Source organism: Netta rufina, assembly GCF_964035555.1.
Source record: "Netta rufina genome assembly, chromosome: 2".
NCBI lineage: Eukaryota > Metazoa > Chordata > Aves > Anseriformes > Anatidae > Netta > Netta rufina.
Genome location: NC_140124.1, coordinates 95,684,409 through 95,703,462, shown reverse-complemented (window position 1 = coordinate 95,703,462; position 19,054 = coordinate 95,684,409). Strand labels below are relative to the sequence as shown.

Below are 19,054 nucleotides of genomic sequence, written 5' to 3'. Positions count from 1 at the left end.
TTAGGGGAATAGTAATCTTAAGGGATCTGCTCACCAAACTATTCCTTTAATACCTATATTTTATATTACTCATATGATACTACTTTTGACTCAATATTATGATATTATGTATTGAAATGCATATCTTTAAAGAGTTCAATCATCTCTGATTGAATCAATTAATAGATGTGTATTCGTCACCAAGAATATTTTGTTAAAATAGTCTGAAGACAAATACTGTATATATACAAATTGATCTATTTACTGAATTAATTTTTTACGGTGTTTAGAGTATTTTAAATAGTATTACTTTGCCCTTGCATGTGATTTTCTAGGCATCTGTACAATCTAGATATTACACAGTAACATTTTGTTCAGTTAAAGTGTGGATTTTTCCGAATTACAATAGCAGACATTCATATTCTTATATCTGCTTAAACCAAGGAAGCTTTCATTTCATTTAATTGTTAATGTCATTTGATTTTAATATTATTTTATTTTTAGTAAGGAATTTCTGAAGTGTAGGAAACCCTTTATTAGAAGACACATTCTTCCTGGCAGAGTCAAGAAACCAACTGATGAACGATGGTAGGGCAGTTCTAATCGCTTTTTAACTGTTTCAAGAACCTGAGTGTTTTCATTCACGCTATTCCTGTACTTGCGTGATCTTAACAATGTTCCCAGGGTTGTGTTTTATTTAATTTAATTTTATTTTTTTTCCCATGTTCACTTCCTGTTGTTCGTTGCATTAAATGGTCTTATTTCAGGGACTGTGCCTCCGAGCACTGTTACTGCTTTGGGATACTACTGCTGTACGAATACCAGATGCTGCTGATGTTGCTGCTTTGCAGTTTGCCATGGAGGGATGTGACTTGTGAGAGAGAGCCTACACACGTCGTCCCAGAAACATTGTTGTTGAGAAGCAACTTAAGAAAATGTATAATGATAAATTCAAAACATATATTTCTGGCTTATATCACCCCACAAAGAAGACAGGGCAATTGGGTAGATATTAACTGAAGTGGTAACCCTAACATCTCTCTGCCATGTAGCTTGGGATTCCTTTTTAATGATGCAAATCCTTGTCTTTCCTAGCTGAAGCTGGACCCTGCAGGGTTAATTTTTCCGGAGTTTCTCTGCGAGTTTGAGAAGAGTTCTGTACAAAGGGAATCAGTACAGCCTAGTGGAGAGCAGAGTCATGAGCATTTGCATCCCTGGAATGTTTTTATTGACAAACGGTAGTCTGCTATTGACATTTGTGTCCCTTGATGATAGTTCTATCCTAGCTTATCTTTGCTGGTCAAATGCCTTAATTGTTCTGGCCTTTAATTCAGTCAAAGTTGGAGCATGAGTGGAAGAGAAAAGAGAAGGAACAGGTCTAACAGAGCATCAAGCTTGAGCTGTGAAGCTACTGGCAACGATCAACCTGTCATAATGTTATGATTTGTTCATTTTTATACCATTTATTAGCCTTTACTTGTTGTGCCATTTGGCCTCCAGGGCAGATAAAATGCTGTCTAATTTGGTAGGTTTGCTTCTGTCAGAGTGGCCTCGACAGAGAGGGTGTTAGCTGTAGTGACAAATAATCAATAGCTGTCGTTGTCATGAGGAACGTGAGGAGTTGGGCCTTTCATCTGGAGGATTAGAGGTCTAATTGGATTGAGAATAGGGAGGGTGGGCTGTTGGGTAACCCTGTCAGCTATGTTAAGCTGTCAAATGTCAGCCTCGCTGAAAGGAAGAAGGGATGGTTAGCTTTCAGAAACAAGGAAGAAGACATATGAAAGCTTTTTTAAAAAAGTAATAGGTAGGGAAGTACAACAGGCTAATGTACACTTTAACCCCTTGCTGTTTAATTATACCTCTCCCCAGTTAATGAGGATGCATAGCATGTGCATTTTAGCTCTTCTTACACAGGAGCACACACAGAGTTTGTGTGAAACAGATTTGGCAGCATGAAACCAAACCAGACCGGTTCTGTGTCTTGAGAAAAAGCAAGCTAACTACTTAACGGGGAATATAAATACAAAAAGTTATGACATAGAGAACGAAAATACCCACCAATGGAGGAAATCACTTAGCAGAAGCTGTAAAGAAACGGAATATTTTGTATTAATGTTCTGTTGTGAAGAGATGGTAGTCCTGCAGACATAAGGAATTGTCTCAGGGCTGCTATACATGGAATAAGCACTATTATCGAGTCCTGCAATGTACGGTCAGTTGAATTTTGTCTGTATGTTGTTGCTTTTGATCCCTTGTTCCCTGCGTGTTTCTTGGAGGAAGATTTGTGATCTTATAAAGAAGACAAATGAAATAAAAGTGCCACTATGCTAGTAAAACAAATATTTTTTTTCATATTAATATCTCAAGGTTTACAGCACTAAAATTTACCTTACCAGAATAAATAATAGGGCTAGATTTTAAAGGAAGATTTGTTTGTTTATTAAAGTACTAGAGTAGTGCTTTATTTGTCATCTTACTGCATTGCTGTTTTCAAATCAACTCTTAGGTGTAGCCACACCAGTATCTCCTTTCTCTATCTAACACACCTTTCCTGAGATCAGAAGGATCTTGGTCAAAGTTAGTCTTTCCATCACGGCCCACCTCTTTCAAGGAGCTAGCATCATTAACCGCTGATCACCTTGAAATAGTGAAGTTTTTATTCATTGTGATATGGGTGTCTTAATCCAGCATCTTAATTTCTAGAGCTATATCCAATATTTGCTACTGAAGTCTTTGCCCTTGGTTTGGCTTTCTATCTTCTTTTACCATGTTTCCTGTGCCTGAGATAAGCTTTCACTAACCAGTCTGCCAAAGAGGACATTGTCAGGCCCCAAACATGCATTATCTATCATCCTACTGCCTCAACTGAGCAGTCTCGATCTCAAGCGTTTCCAATTTCATTTAAAAAATACTAAGAAAAGAAAAAAAAACTCCACTGCAGTGATTTTCTAAAAGATTTTGTAAACAGGAATCAAATGCAAACTGTGATGATGGGACATTGGGAAGCTTTCCTTGTTTTCAAACCCCAGCAAAACGGAAGTAATTCTGTACAGGATATGGAATTATATCTTAAATATCTATGCAGCCAGCTGGTAGAGTTACTTTATTTTCATTTATCAAAATCATGGTTAAACTTTTGTGAATAAAGCTTAGAAGAGCATCTGGGCTGGCAACTACCACATTGTTACTTTATCTGATCTTTCCTAAGCCCTCTTCTATAGCGATAACTTTTCAGGCTGATACCAGTGAATAAGTGAAACAGTGAAGTGATCCTGTCCTCAAAAAACCAAGCATATTAAGTGACCATTTAAGGCCAAAAAAAGCACCTATATGCATAACTTAAACTCAGAGATTTTGTTGGGAAGGCAGACTGGGTCTGAACAGCATACAGACATGCTTTAGGTCAGTTAGGCAAAATTTTGCTCAGTAAAGGTGAGTACTTCATGCAGGCATGAGCAGCGTTTGTTTTTTTTTTTCTTTTGACAGGATGTTATCCCATGTTTGGTGTTTGGCTGTTTTAAACTGCCTTCATTATCTTGTTTTTCAAATGCTAGCTCTGTTTTACACGCTGCTATCAAGCAGCAGTCTCCTCTCTCTCATTGTGTTTTATTCAAAGGGTAGATGAAAATTTCTCTAGCCTTTGAACTTGAAAATAATGATTGCACCTTAAAAATGTGATTCTTACTAAATGTGGTGCTATGCTTGGCATGTTATAAGTTATATCCAAGCAGCTTTCATTTTGTTCCCCTTATTGCTCTTCCTTTAGCACGTTTAGCGTTGTGGCATCCCTCAGTGCACAAGAGGCTTGCCCAGCTCTTCTCTCAGGACACTGATGTCTGCTGCCAAGTCTGTATTTTACAAAATAGCTTTACAGGCTATTTACAGGCAGAGGCATCTCCCTGCTTGAGTGTCCTTTCCAAAACATCATTCTTGCATTAATTGCCCCTCGGCAGCTGACCTCACAACTGATCTTTAATGGGTGCAGGAAGAAATATTGTTGTTGGGACTGAGAAACCACTTACTGTTTGTGTCTAAATTTGTCACTGGCAAATTAAAGCAGGACTATGACTACTGTGAGCTCATCAGTTTGGCTTAGTTCACTTCTGTGAGCTGTTTGGTGATTTCTCTCTGGACGAGGTGACTTTTTCTGGGTTTTCCATAGTAAAGAGGAAAGGTGTCTGTTTGCATTCATTATTAATCTTAGTCCTTTTAAATTATCTTTATTTTTAAGTGTATTAGTGTCATGTTAAATGGTCCCACATATTCTTCAATAAATGTAGTGCCAGCAATAGATCATTTTGAAACAGGACACCTTTCTGCTGAATTCTCCAGGAATCTTCTATCAGGTGTCTGACACATCCTTAATCTGATGCTCAGCCTTGTCATTTGAATCGATAGTATACTAGATAGGATGTCTTCAGCATGCCAAGGCTATTGCTACAGAAGGTGTTTGAAAAATAAATTCAGATTTTATGGCCAGCCACAAACTCCAGGAGCACTAATTTTTCATTTGTCTCTCAAATAGTAGGTTAAATTGTTGATTAAAGAGAATTAGGTGAATCACACTTGAGACAAAAGGGATATGTATAAACTACATAAACAAATTCTGTTGTTTCCTGGAAAGCAACAGCTAATGGCTGCATTTCATAAAATATAAATTTAATTTATATATTTAAATGATCTTTTTTTAGTGTCTTTGTAGACCAATTTGGAACACGCTTTCCGTTACCTCAGTTTTTATTCATGAAGAATGAGGAATTGGGGTTGAGAAATTAAGGAAGAATGTTACTAGTTTTAATGGAAAAAGATTTCTACTGAAATATTAAGTAGTTTATGCTATGTTTATCATCTGTATACGTAAAGCGTTCTGATGGGAACATTTAAATATAAACATATATACAAAGAGAACATGTTTTTTCCATATTCTGCTAGTATGGTACAGATTTGGGAAGACTTGAAGCGACACCAGGCTTGAGTTAGTATTTTAACTGCCTATAGTCTGAGCAGAGAGAAGTAAATCCAGTGCTTTTATTACTGCTAAGATGTACTCTGAGTAGCTTAGTAAGGCTTTGGTTTATTTACCAGTACTGTAAGTAGATTCTGGCTTCTTTTTTTTTTTAAATCTCATACTTCACTGTAGTATCTCTAGAAACTATGAAATATTGTAAGATTTTTTTTTTTCCCCATAAGGATCTTTTTCTTGGTGAAATGCTTTTGAGCAATCATCCTAACTTGTCTTTTCTAGAAGAGAGATTGGCAATTTAGGAGACATTAGATAATGTACATATAAATAAGGGTTAAGAGACTCAGCCATGTGCAAAACAGTACTTATGCAAACTATACAGGTAATTACTAAAAGTGGAAAAAAAAATTATAAATTAGGACATTAATCAAAATTTTACTAGGAATGGAGAAGAATGTGAATATGGGAAAATGCAGCTTTTAAAAAGAAAGACTCATATATTTCAGAGATAGTTTCCTAGTCTTCTAACGGTACTCTCAGTTCAATAGTGTTTAACCTCGAGCCATTTTGATGAATAAAATGAATATAAAAATAATTTTTAGAACTCTTTTTTGGGGGAAGGAAATTAGTGCTTGCTGACAACTTTTTCAAGTCACTGTGCAGAATTTCCTGTAAACTTGGACCTAGAGTATTGACAAAGAAGCGGGCAGCGATGCTGTAAATGTGGACGATGTGTAGTCAGGTTTCCTCGTAAATCACCAGAGACTGTGCTTCGGGTACTTGTGCCTGAGTGGCTTCAAAAACCTCACTATAGGAAAACAAGTCAGTAACAGTAGAAGAGATCAACTGGAAATCAGAATGCTAATTGCATTATCATTCTTCAAGTGTGGGTTTTTTTTTGTTTTGTTTTGTTTTTTACATGAAAACAACTAATTTCTGTAAGGTAGATCATAAAATTTGAGCTGGAAACACTGCACAGAAAAAAAAACATGGACAAATGTAGTCAAGGACTGTAAGATATAAGCACCTATTTTCCTTTAACTTATCCTGGGAAGCAGTTTTACCTCGGCTTTTACAGCGCTGGTCAGTTTTCGTCTCCATTGTGTCCTTTGACTGGGTGCCAGCTGATAGTTCGGTCTATTCCTATGGAAACCCAGAGAGCAAAGCCAACCTTGCAAGAGGCTTTGGGAAGAGGAGCTCTGAGTTCAGACACTGCCTCGCTTTCAGTCAAAAAGTCTGGTGGTTAGAACTGGTCTCAAGTCAGACTGGTGCTTTCAGACTGGGCTGAAAAGACCTCAAGATCATCTGGGCCAACCATCACCCTATGACCAATGTCACCCACTAAACCACGTCCCTAAGCGCCGAGTCCAACCTTTCCTTGAACACCCCCAGGGATGGTGTTGCCACCACCTCCCTGGGCAGCCCATTCCAATGCCTGACAATATTTTTATACCTTCTATGTTTTAACGAAGAATGATTAGTCCAGCTGTTAAGATTTATTGAAAAAATAGAATAGAATAAGGCCATGAAGATGATCAGAGGGCTGGAGCACCTCTCCTATGAGGAAAGGCTGAAAGACCTGGGGATGTTCAGCCTGGAGAAGATAAGGCTCCGGGGAGACCTCATTGCAATACCTTTCAATAAAGCCCTTTCAATACTTAATGGGGCTTATAAAAAAGATGGAAAGTGACTTTTTTACTCAGGCAGATAGTGATAAGACAGGGGGAAGGGTTTTAAACTAGAAGAGGGGAGAATTAGATTAGAGGTTAGGAGGAAAGTCTTCACTTGGTGGTGAGGCCCTGGCACAGGCTGCCCAGAGAAGCTGTAGATGCCCCATCCCTGGAGGTGCTCAAGGCCAGGCTGGATGGGGCCTTGGGCAGCCTGGTCTGGTGGGAGGTGTCCCTGCCCATGGCAGGGGCTGGAACTGGGTGGGCGTTAGGGTCTCTTCCAGCCCAAACCAGTCTGTGATTCCATGTTTCTAATTCCTTTCCTATTCATAGTTTGCATACCAAAATCATATTTACTATGACAGAGATGGGGAAAAAAATGTTGCTAGGAGCTTGTATTTGTTTCTAATCTTGTCTACTCACCATATCTAGCAACTAAAACTTATATTAAAATGTATTAACATTTAAGCATACTAAAAATTTTATAAACGCGGTCATGAGTTTATTTGCTCAATTAAGAACAATATGTGTGTTGAACTTAAATGGCAATATAGTACATGACAACCAGGGTGACAGCCTGTCGTTTTAATGGTGACTTTACTCACTCTAATTAGGAATTGAGGTTCTTAGTAACTATATTGATTCCTTCCCCTCCCCCAGAACCGTTTAAAAATAATAATCAAATAATAAAATGAGCAGTGGTATTCAAGGAGTGCAAGAACAGTGCAGTCAGACATGTTTAAAGTGTGGTTCCCTCAGTGCTAATGGCTGTTGTAACCAGGCAATATTAATTCAACTTCAGAGTACTAGGAATCAAGAAGTTTCACTGTTTCATACATAGATAATCTTTCAAAATCCAAGCGTTGTTAATCTATAACTCTGAATGATTATTTGAAATCTACCTAACATTTTGACTTGCCAGCCTATATTTTAATAGCTTTTCTGAAGAATTCTTGTCAGATTTCTGGCAGTTAACTGATAATATAAGCATATCAAAATACTTCTTTTGATCTTTGAATTTCTTCTGCTCCTGGAATACTGATCTGTTTCTGTATGTATATTAATATACATCACATTAGAATTATGATAGTCACAGCTCCATTTATTTTATAAGTGTTTGATTTGTTTCCTGAAAAGCTACTAACTAACTGGCAGGTGTTGCTGACAAAGTCCATCATTTGCTCCATGTCATTCTTAAGTAGTTTCAGATGTTTTGAGAACATCCTTCTCAGAGGGATGCTAATAGATGAAACAACCTCTAAAGAAAGTGTCAGTTAGCACCTGCATGGCCCCTTTTCTTTCTGAAGACCTTACAGTTCTTGGTTTTGAAGATCTGTGATGAAGTTGTGGTGTGGGGTGAGGCATCCTCTCTTCTACACTTACTTGCTGGAAAGAGTGAGTATAAGTAAGTACATTAGTGTTGGACATGAGCAATGATTGCATCTTATCTCCATATAAATCCTGATTACTTTTAAGGAGTCTGGAGTTTAAAAAGCCTAATATCTAACCTGACTGTTTAAAAAACAACCAACCAAACCCATAGCAATCTATTTCACTTTTTTGTTGTCTTAGGATATGAAATATTGTATTTGGGGCAGAATGTGTTCCTTTGGAAAAGCAAGGCAGTGCCCTGACATGCTAAATTTCCATGCACGCTTTTAGCTTTTGTTCACCCCCAGGGTAGGTCTAAACCAAAGGATCAGTGTATATTGGTGAATATGTAGGTAATAAGCTATGATAAAGTTTGTTTTCCTGCTCTCAAGGTGTTGTTTTGTATCCAGATATACTTCCTTAAATACGGTTTGAGTTTAAAAAGGAAAATTAAAGCACTAATAATATTTAAAGACAGTAAAAGTGTAATCACTACCCATACTATGACTGGTGTAGTATCAGAAAAGCAGACCTGTTTTCACGTAATAATTAATTCAGCAATGATAATTTTGTAGTGTTTTGTTTGTGAAAGAGTAAAAATCAGTGAATTATGCATTATATTCCTCTGAAGAGGATTTATTGATTGTTAAATAGTCTCTCTTTTTACGAAGTAATATTGAGAAAATTGTAATAAAGCATTTTACATAAGTGCTGCTTAATTAATAATGAATGCGTTTCAAAAAATCAAAATTTAATAAGCTAATAAATTATTAAGCCACGCTGGAATGTTTAATTATCAGATATCCTAAGTCCATACTGTCATGGATGGTGGACTTGCCGTACCCTTACTCCTTTTCTGTTCCCTTTGAATGGGCTTCTTTAAACAAGCAGACCTTTGCACTCCCTGCTTTCGTGGTGCCTTTTATTTTTCCACTTGTGTGCAGCGTTCTGTGTGCTCACGGACCGGGCTTGCTTGCTGCAGTGCTTTCTGTCAGGAGCCGTGATCAATGGTTAATATCTGCTGTTGATCAGTCTCGTTCTAACAGTACACAAACAGCAAGGGGCAAGATGAAAAATAATTTTAATCAAAGAAACGTTCTTTGGGAAACATAACATTGCAGGATTTTGTGGTCTTGTGTTTTTTTGTTGTTGTGTTGTTTGTGTTTTTTTTTTTTAATACTGGTAAATAACATTGTAAGTAGGGAGGAAAGTAGCTGACAAAAGTACTCTCTTTGACCTCAGTAGCATGCAAGCATTTAAAATTAGTTTCTAAGGGTTAAATACATCAATATATATTGAAAATGGGGTAAAACTTCATCAAAAGCAGGTTCTTCGAAACTAACCCAACATTTTGCTACGTGATTTTCTAGCCATAAATTCAGCAGGCAGCCTTTTTAGGCCTGTACAAAAACATCTAGTGTAGTGCTAGGTGGAAGATTGCAGTTAACTGGGAAATGAGGGCACAAAATGTAAGGGATGGCGAACAATTTAATAATGAGCTGAAAACAAACACTGCTGCGCTCCGAACAATGAGATTGCAAGGAGACTATTGGAATTCCTCAATGGTTGTACTTGAATCTACCCGTAGTCAATATTTTTCATTAACAAAGCTGGCATCACAAGTAGTACTTCTCCTAAGGACACCGAGGAGTGGCACAAGAGAAGGCAGTAGTGTCGACTGAAGACAGGACTGGATGTGCAGAATACCAGAATTACAAGAATACTGAAACTGATGGAAATGGTCAGAAATGTGATAGCCCGTAACGAAGTTTCATGTGCAGGGGCATGGGGACAGAACAATTTATTCTGTTTGTTGCAAACCTTTTATTTTAAAATAACTGGGAAGGATGCCAGTGTGCCAACAGATCAATTGATGAAGCAAATGCAGCCGTAAATATCTTGTCAGATACACCTAGCAGTAGAGACATAGTATTGCCATTCAGTAGGCTACTGTGTGGGACCTCTTCTTTTATGCTCTGTAATATCTTCTTGGTTGTATTCCAAAAAAATTGCTTAAACTAGAATGAGTGCAGAGAGAGAGAGAGAGATTTTGAGGAGAAGGTAGGGTTTAGCCTTTGTTATTGAGATAAAAAGACTGATGCTCACTTAGGTTTTAAAACCTGCACTGTACTTTCATAGATATAAAGAACGTGGGGAGAAAACCACATTAATTCCCCTTAAACACCTAGGAATTTGTTGGAAAGGATTAGATGTCTTTACTCCCTGTGGGTGCTGGAGGATTGGATTCAGTATTGTAGAGGCTCAATTTTAATGTGCGGTTCTGATTTGTGGTTTATGCATAAAAAATCATTTTCAGGAAATTCTAGTATTTCTTTCTGTTCTGCTGGAAATGTATGCCCTGACCCCATCATCAGGGCTTATGACTGTGTCCACACTGGAGAGCCCTTAAAAGCCACCTCCTTTGTAAGGAGCACTTTTAAATTGCTTTATGTTCCTTTGATCTGTCTTCCCAGAACTGGCGAAGCAGTTATCTAATTTTGAGCTGGACTCAAAGCAGTGTCTTCACATTTTAACAGCTTGGTGTTCTTTTTAATGACCCGTGCCATGTCTACCTTTTTTCTAGCTCTCTGTCAACCCTAGTATTTGACTAAATCCTCACAATCGTGGCTGTGCTGTAGCAGTCAGTAGGCAGCTCATGTGCAGTGCATTATAAATTATTACAAATCATTCTTTCAAGTCATGTTAAATATTTCAGATGGGTTGGAATTGTTACGTGTTTTGAAAATGTGGTCTCAGCAATGCAAAGGGGAATGTTTTCTCCATATATTGGCCCCTTTTAACCCACTGATGACGAGGTGATGGTAGCCTATCTGTGGATGTGCTTTTGATGCCCGAAGAGGTGCGCATGCTTTTCTGACTTATGAATATCCAGGAGATATCTGTGATGAAACTGCTTCAATATACACATTCATGGTGTTAAGGTAATAACGACTGCTCCACTTCAGGTGGTGTTTTATTTTACAAAACAACAGTCAGCAATTCCAGTTTTCACATTTATGTGTTTTATATAGTGTTACCTTAAATGTCCCTGTTTGACTTTCAGTTCACAGAAAGAAAATTGTATACATTTTACAGGAACTATACTCAGCTTCTTTTTAATCCTGACTCAGAAAAGCATCGGATGTTAGCCAGCTAAGAGAAGGAGAGGCAGTGAGATGTTCTCAGTAAGTAGAAATAGCATTTGTTCTTTTCTCTCCCCGTAGTGGAGGAGAGATCCACTGCTGACGTTGCGAGGCTCCTACCGATCGCAGCGTTGTGCTGTGTGTGACCTCCCTGCTGGCAAGTTCACTCCTGTGTTTTTTAGAGGAAACGTGTGTGATGTCTCACGCTTGAGGAGAGACTGCTTGGTCACCTGCCAAGGAGGTTAACACTCCTTCCTGTGTGCTAAGAAACTTCTGGAAGCATTTCCTTACATGAAAGATAACGGCTTTCACAGAAGGCAGAATTAACTACAGTAATTCGTTGTTAGCTCTGTGTTAGTCTAAGATTTGGGCTTTATCAATGCCTCTTGGAAAGTATTACATTATCTACGTTTATTGGAAAGGTAAATTTAAAAAAAAAAATAAAATCCATTAACAACTCTGTATATTTCCTGTGCTGGTAGATATCGTGTGGGGAACAAAAACATCTGCTAAATTCTTTTTTTTATTTTGAGTACTGGAATATTTGCACAGCTGTATTTTTATGATAGTGCTTTATATATGCTAGCTTGGTTGGCCTATGTGCTACCTACTACCAGAGCCAGCTAGTGGAGATAGGTAACGCTATTTAAACCTTCCCAAAAATAATGCCAAGGTAGTGATTGTTCTACATGTTGCAGTACTACTGAACTGCTTAGGACAGTGGGACAGGAGGAAGCTTGTGTGTTTGGGGGGCTGAAACCTGGTCCAGAAGGTCTTCAGATGTTAACATGGCTTCACAGAGTTGCAGGGATCTCTCTTTACCTGTACTCCATGTGCCCCTGTTATCTTCGGTCACGTCAGGTATCCCGTTGGTAATACAGCCATCATTAATGTCAGGATTAACCTACAACATGAATTAAAGCACCAATGTTACTAGTACAGAGCCTGCTTTTTCATTATTTCTTCACTTAGGTGACCGTATCTGTTGGGTTGGCCTGGGCCAGATGCCCACTCAGCCGCTCTCCTCGACAGGACGGTGGGAGAAACTAGGTTGAAAAAGCTCCTTTAGATGGATGAGAAAATAAACATATCCATCATATCATAGGCCTAGAAAAGTAGGTAGATAAGAGTTCACTGGAAATTTTCCACTAAAACTTGTTCCTGGAAGTAGACTCAATGAAAATACCAGACTATATATATATGTGTATATATATATATATATATATATAAAAAAAATACATATATATATATTTTTTTTATATATATATATAAAAAATAAATACATATATATATATATATATATATATATATATATATATGTATTTATTTTTTTTCTGAATGAACTTGTGGTTTTGGGGATAACTTCTTCAATGCCAGGGATAATCTGAATTCTGATAAATTCATTAATTCTAAGATGTTTCTCCAGCTGCTCTTTTTTCTACTGAAATATTCAAGAAAGGAAACTCTGACTGCTTCACTGTTAAGCTCGGGGTCCAGAACCTTTCTTCAGTCATTGCTTGACAGCAGAGCAAAAATAGCTTATTTCATTATCTGTCTACCAAAACCTGTTATACCCCATCACAGTTAGGATAAGTGGCTGAAATTTTGAAATAAAAATATTTCTTCTGATCAGACAATCTTATGCTGAAGCTAGATGTCATCGTTTCTGGAGCTGTACTGTAGCTTGCATACAGAGCTGACTGTTTGGACTAGAAATAATTTTAGTAAAATATGGAGGAATTTTAATAATCAGCACTAGAATAGTAAACTTTGGCTATCAAGAACTGAGTCTTCTGTCTTTGATATTTTCACATAGTATAACAATCATTTTAGAGGGACTCACAATGTTAAGACACCACAGACTGGCCCAAAGTGCTTCATGATGCTCTGCAATCTGGAGGCCGATCAGGTGTGTCTGCTGAGTGAAAGGTAGCAAGCTTCAAGCTTGATAGACAAGGATTTAATAAAAATGAAGCAATTGGGCTACTAAACGCTTTTCAGATTAAGCATACTTTTTTCCCCCTTGCACCTAGTAAAACCTAAATTAAATCTGCCTTCAACCCACATCTATTATATATTTATAAACTTAATCAGTAATCAGTTGAAGGTGAGGAATTTTTCCTTTGCCATTAATAAGGACAGCATTACTTTCTAGTAGGTGAAAGAAACACGGCAACATTTATGGTATTACTAAAGAAAAAGAGCAGCAGTCAGAAATAAGGGTAAGAATAAAATCATTGCAACTAAGTAATGTAAAAGGACGTTGTCCTTACATTGGTGTTGTCTGTGATGATGTTTTAATAAATAGTCTTAAATCATTTGGAAGAAAGAGTATCTTTCATGTTTCAGAATGAAAGGATTTATTAAAGATTAATTTCCTAAGGAGGGGGATTTGTTGGTAGCTAAGCATGCAACAGAATAATATAGTAGTAACTTGTGGAAAAATGGTAACAGCAGAAATAAAATAAGAGTACAGAGAACAAAACTCTAGTAATAAAAATGTACATTTCCTTAGTTTTATGTATTTTCTGTTATCTTTCACCCTTCTTATCAGCTGAATTCATTCTAAAAGCACGGTATGTTTGTAAATCTTCCAATAAGTATCCATCAACAAGAGAAAATCAAGTGTTTTTCTTTCACATGTATGCGTGGACATCAAGTAGGAAATACTGAAAATAAAACGAATGTGTTATCCTCTGTGATGGGGAATAGCAACTATATTTCTTCCAAGACTTAATATTCTCTCAAGTTATTTAGTGTTGTCTTCCCCAGTCTAATTCCCAACCACAGCATGATACACTGCAATTTTAGCTTTTTTTTTTTCTTTTTTTTTTTTCTTTTTAATGAGTTTTCCAAATCTTCTTATATTTACCTGTAAAGTATGGTGGTAATAATGAGAAGTTTCCTGATCCCTAACTCATTCTGCAACGATTCACTAAGTCATTTTGAACGTGTTCTGCATGGATTAGTAGCTGTGCAGACATCGTGCACTTCTGCAGTTGTACGTCGTGGTTGTACCTTGGTGTGTGTCTTGTGTTAAAAGAACCTTATGCTTCCCAAACACCCCCCAAAAAAAAGAGTTAGTTACTCACTACCTGCTGCACTTGCTGTGAATGCTGTTGAAGAGCTCAGTAGCTGTGCTGTTGTCTCTGGCAGCAGAAGTTGCATTTTCAGACAGGTTTGTGGCGTGAGTTTTGGCAGACTTTTCTTGTAGAGCTTTAACTGAAGAGCAGGAGTCAATGATGACAAGCTGTAGAAGCATGGAGAGGGTATTTTGTCTGAGCTTGTTCATGATTTGTCTTCCCTGGTTTGTGTTTTAAAATAAAAAAATGCATCAGGAAGAAAAATCACATATATTTTAGGCACACTTGGTGAAATCTGCTGTGCCCACATGAAGCTCAACTCATCCATTTTTATTAGACAAAGACCGAACCAGTAACATGTGAAATCTGCCCTTCCCATCTTTCTGGCTGCTGTACCACGTATGGAAGTATTGCAAGAGATTGGAATATGTTAATTTGCAGGTCATTCATAAGCAAAACAACCCGAAGACATGACTTCTATTGATCTGTGTGTCAATCTGTGTAATTTGTGGTTAATTGATATTTTAACTTGTCAGTATGTGAAATTGGCAAAAGCTAGTATTTGGGGAAATCTTAAGAGAGCAAAGCTGTGAGACAGCACACTCTTTTCTCTTTAGGAAAGGTGAGGTAGCAGGGGGTGGGGATGTTAAGAACATGATCACCCAAGCTTTTCTAGCTCTAGATGTTTTGCTTTAAGAAGTTATTACTCCAGCTATTACTGCTCCTCAACTGAAACTCACTGCTGAGGGTGGGTTCAGAAAAACTCAGTAGGCTTGGTATTGAAGTGGAAGCATCAAAATATCCTATCTAGCGTTTCAGCTATGTGGGAAAGCCTCCAAGCAAGGGGCAGTAGAAAATCAAGGCTGGTTATACCTTAATTTGCTACAGCTCTTACTGGTTACCTGATTGTATCTTCGGTTTTTGAAAGGCTTCCTCAATGTCTTGAGAAATAGAACCAAACTGTTTTCTTTGGGATCCACCCTGTTATTGGTCACAGGAGAATTTCTACGTTATTTCTTCTGAAAACCTAGGAAGTCCAATGTGTTAGGTATTTTAAGTGAGTGTTACAAGACGAGCTGTCCCATCCGTTCATCCTGCATACAATGGATCAAAACTCACGTACACTTCTCTGTTTAAAAATGTAAGAAGCAGTCACTTTTTTTCTGTATGTTTTACTCATTCAGACGAGTAGGTTTTCTCTCTCTCTGAATCATTCCATGTTATTTTCCTTCCTCTCGTTTTAATAATTGTAGTTGGTCTTCATGTTTAGTTATATTCTTCATCTGATGCCTGTCTGTCTTGCTGCAACCATATCTAATGGTTTTATTTCAGTTTGTACAGGGTATTTCTGGAGATTAAACTGTTGAGAAACTGACAGTATGGCAGAGTTTTCTGTCTTACTGAACCAGGTCTTACACACACTCCTACAGCAGGTTACATATCTGATAGCAAATAGAAAAACAAACTTAAAAATCAGGAGTTACCGTTTGTTTATTTGTTTGTTTTAATATTTATTGTAGGTTTCCACAGCCTAGAGCTGCTGATGTTTTTTTTTATTACAGTTTTTTTAAGTGCTGTGATGCAACATTAAATATATCTAAACAATATAACCATTTGGTTTAGTAAACTTAAATATATTTCTCATGTTTTTCCTTACCCAGGGAAATTACCGCTTTATGAAGCTTTTACTGGCTCGTCGAGGGAACTGGATGCAGAAGGACTTGGAGGATATGACACCATTACATTTAACTACACGTCACAAAAGCCCAAAATGTTTAGCTTTATTGTTAAAACACATGGCACCTGGCGAAGTGGATACCCAGGACAAAAACAAGGTAAAAATACTACTTAAAGACAACACTTGTAGCAGCTTTAGAAATTATGAAACAGTTTGAGTGAAAAATTATTGCAGTACTTTACCAAAATTTTTCTGACTATGTGAAATAGTGGCTAACATGGGTATTATAGTGATCACTGTTAGAAATATTAACGTTTTCCTGATGATAATATGTAGAAGTTTTTTGTACTTAGTTCACTGACAGTCATGTTGAGAGCACTTAGACTCATACTCGGTGAGTTTTAGGGTCTAAGTCTTTCTGTAACAGCCTGATCCTTGTTTGAATGTGGGTAACATAGGCTTATCTTGCTTTTTTTCTTGAAAAAACTCTACCTGTGAAATGGAGATTCATCTGCCTTCATTACCTGTCTGGAAATCCAAAGGAATTCCACTCCTGAACAATGATGTTGTTGTTTATACACTATACATAGTGCAAATATTGTCATGAGTTTCCTGATGTCCCTTTGCAAAGTCAAGTCACGCTCTACTCCATCAGTAGAGTTACCAGACTGCTTTAGAAACACACTGACTTCTGAGATGCTCAGGAAGAATCTACTGATGCTTGTTTAAAAGGACTATTATTAAAATGACCAGCCAAAACAGGTCATGGATCTCAGAAATGATAAAGTTCTTAAACAACTGATTGATTACTCTTTTTACAGAGATGATTGCTAACCTGCAGTAATGGCACACTAACTCATTATAAAAGAAGGAATAGGTTTTTAGCATTAAATAACTTGATTTTTGTGTTGATGTAGTTCTTAAGGTTGAGTGCTTAGCAATGTATGATTTAAAACTTCTGTGAAAGAGTTGCCTCTGTTAGCATGAGTGGAAGGATACAAGGAGGCATAGAACACATTGGTTTTGAATGAAACAGATTCATCCCTCTTGTTGACATGTTTGATGCATGTTCTCTTTGAGAGATGATCATATTGTCTTTACTAGAGAGATTTCTAGTAATTCTTATTGCTGATTTATTAGTCTGAGAATGTGTGATTCAAATATCATGCACTCAAGCAGCTTACATATCCTAAAATCTGAAAGAGGCTTCTTCTTTGGAAGAGTTCAGAGATACAAATGTTGCCTGAGCCTAAATTTTTCCTCAGTGATATGGAAACAAAAAGTTAGATGCTGTGAATGTAGACAGCAAATAGAAAACAAAGGGAAAAAAAAAAAAAAAAGGAACTACCATTGACAAGATAGGCATGGATACAGCTGTTAGAGATGATAGAGCATTCAGAATAATGCATTTAAGCATTCAAAAGAAATGTGTCCTCCATACAATATGTAAGTGATCTTGGAACTTATGCAAAGGCTCTTCCTACCAGGCCCTCATCTACCACTTATTCAAATGTCAGTGCCCTGACCAAGTGTACTTGGACGACCTCTTGTTCAGTGTACCAGTTTGGCAAGACCGGCCTCAGTGGACATCATCATTCATATCTCATGTAATACATTTTAGTTTTATCATAAGAGGACGTAGGAAGTGAAGAGGACTGGACTTTCTAGTGGTGTTACTATTTAAACTCTGAAATCCTATCGTGAAGGAAGCGGGATAAGACATCTGCAAGGCCGGTTTCCAAAAAACGAATCTCCTGACCCCTCCAGACAATGGAGTTGAACCAGCCTGTGCCCTAGCAATCAGCTGTTTGCCTTCCAGGATATTCTAACGTGTATCATGGAAACCCTGGCTATAATTACAGCAGTCGTTCTGGAGAGGCCGTGCTGACTTCCTGACCGCATTAATTAATTAACAAAGGTATCTGGAGACCAGCCAAAACCGCTTAGGAACCGTGCCTTTTGTTCAGCAGATTTCCAAAGCAGTGTTAAAGCGTTGCCAGATTTTCCACTAAATGTACAGCACTTTTATTCCAGTTTCTGTCATGAGTAGTCACAGTAGCAGAGATGGAATTCAGGCTGATGAAAGGCACTCTTGGGGATAGAGACCAACAAGTTTGACCCCGTTGGGTACATCGCTTATTCATTTCCCTTACTGCAACTCTGTGCATCGAGATCGTCAAATATAATTCCTGAACATGAGAGAACGAGTGTCTTTTATTTAAATGTAGGCAATTGGCTGAAAAGCAGGTTGTGAGTGAGAGAAGTCTGTAAAGAAAGACTGCTTTGGTCTCTTGGTAATCAAAAGTTTCTGTGTTCATAGTGTGTGTCAGTTTCTAGGGATACTGATCAGCGCCATTTAAGAAATAATATATGTTCACTTTTCACAGGTTTCTACTGCTAAAAAGTTTTCAGTTCAAATCCTGACAGGCTATGATGGTTTGAGCGTGTTTTACGGTGCTAGGCTGTGTGTAATTGGATGCAGCGTAAGTTTTCAGACCTTTTCTTGCAGCCCCTCCAGTTATGCGTCAGAACGAGCTCTTCTTCCGTGAACTACCAAGCCGACAGAAAGGTTGCAGTATCCTACTATGTTACCATGGCACAAAGCTAACAGCTTAAAGCAACAAACACAAAGAATAGGCTCCTTTTTGCGTTCCTCCTTTACAGAGACGTTAAGAATAGGCTACTGAACTCATACATTCAGTCACATTATTCAAGGGTGCCAATCCAGGGTATCGCACTCCTAGACACAAACATCCTGCAGCAGTTATTTCTCTCCGTTTTCAAGTCAAAGTGCCACGTAATATTTTGCTAGGATGAGGGCAAGGGAAGAGGGATGGAGAAATGAAATTTGTTCTGCTTCTTACAACCCTCTGCTACGAGTTAGTTGGGAGAGGTGTCTGATCAATAAATTACTTGTTAATATCCTAGCATTTCACCATTAAAAAACAAACAAACAAACAAACATTGGCTTGCTCATGTAATTATGAACATTGATAATACCTGTAAAAAGCCACTGGCAGCCAGGTATTAGCAGTAGGACCATGGATGACTTTTTTGATGTTTTATTGGACTGCCATTGGTCAAAATACATTAGATTCAGTAATACTCAATGTATAGATTTCTGAGTGATCAAGGACAATGTCAAAACCTTTGCTCAAGATGAATCCAAG

At 37.7% G+C, this 19,054-nt stretch overlaps 1 protein-coding gene across 1 annotated transcript in view; it reads left to right on the top strand.

The window, feature by feature from the left end:
• Positions 1-19,054, top strand: part of INVS (inversin) — an 88,306-nt gene that overhangs the window by 21,185 nt on the left and 48,067 nt on the right. The window contains exon 4 of the mRNA XM_084282113.1: positions 15,868-16,041. Within this exon, the coding sequence (XP_084138239.1) occupies positions 15,868-16,041 (174 nt within the window). The remainder of the gene's footprint in view (positions 1-15,867; positions 16,042-19,054) is intronic.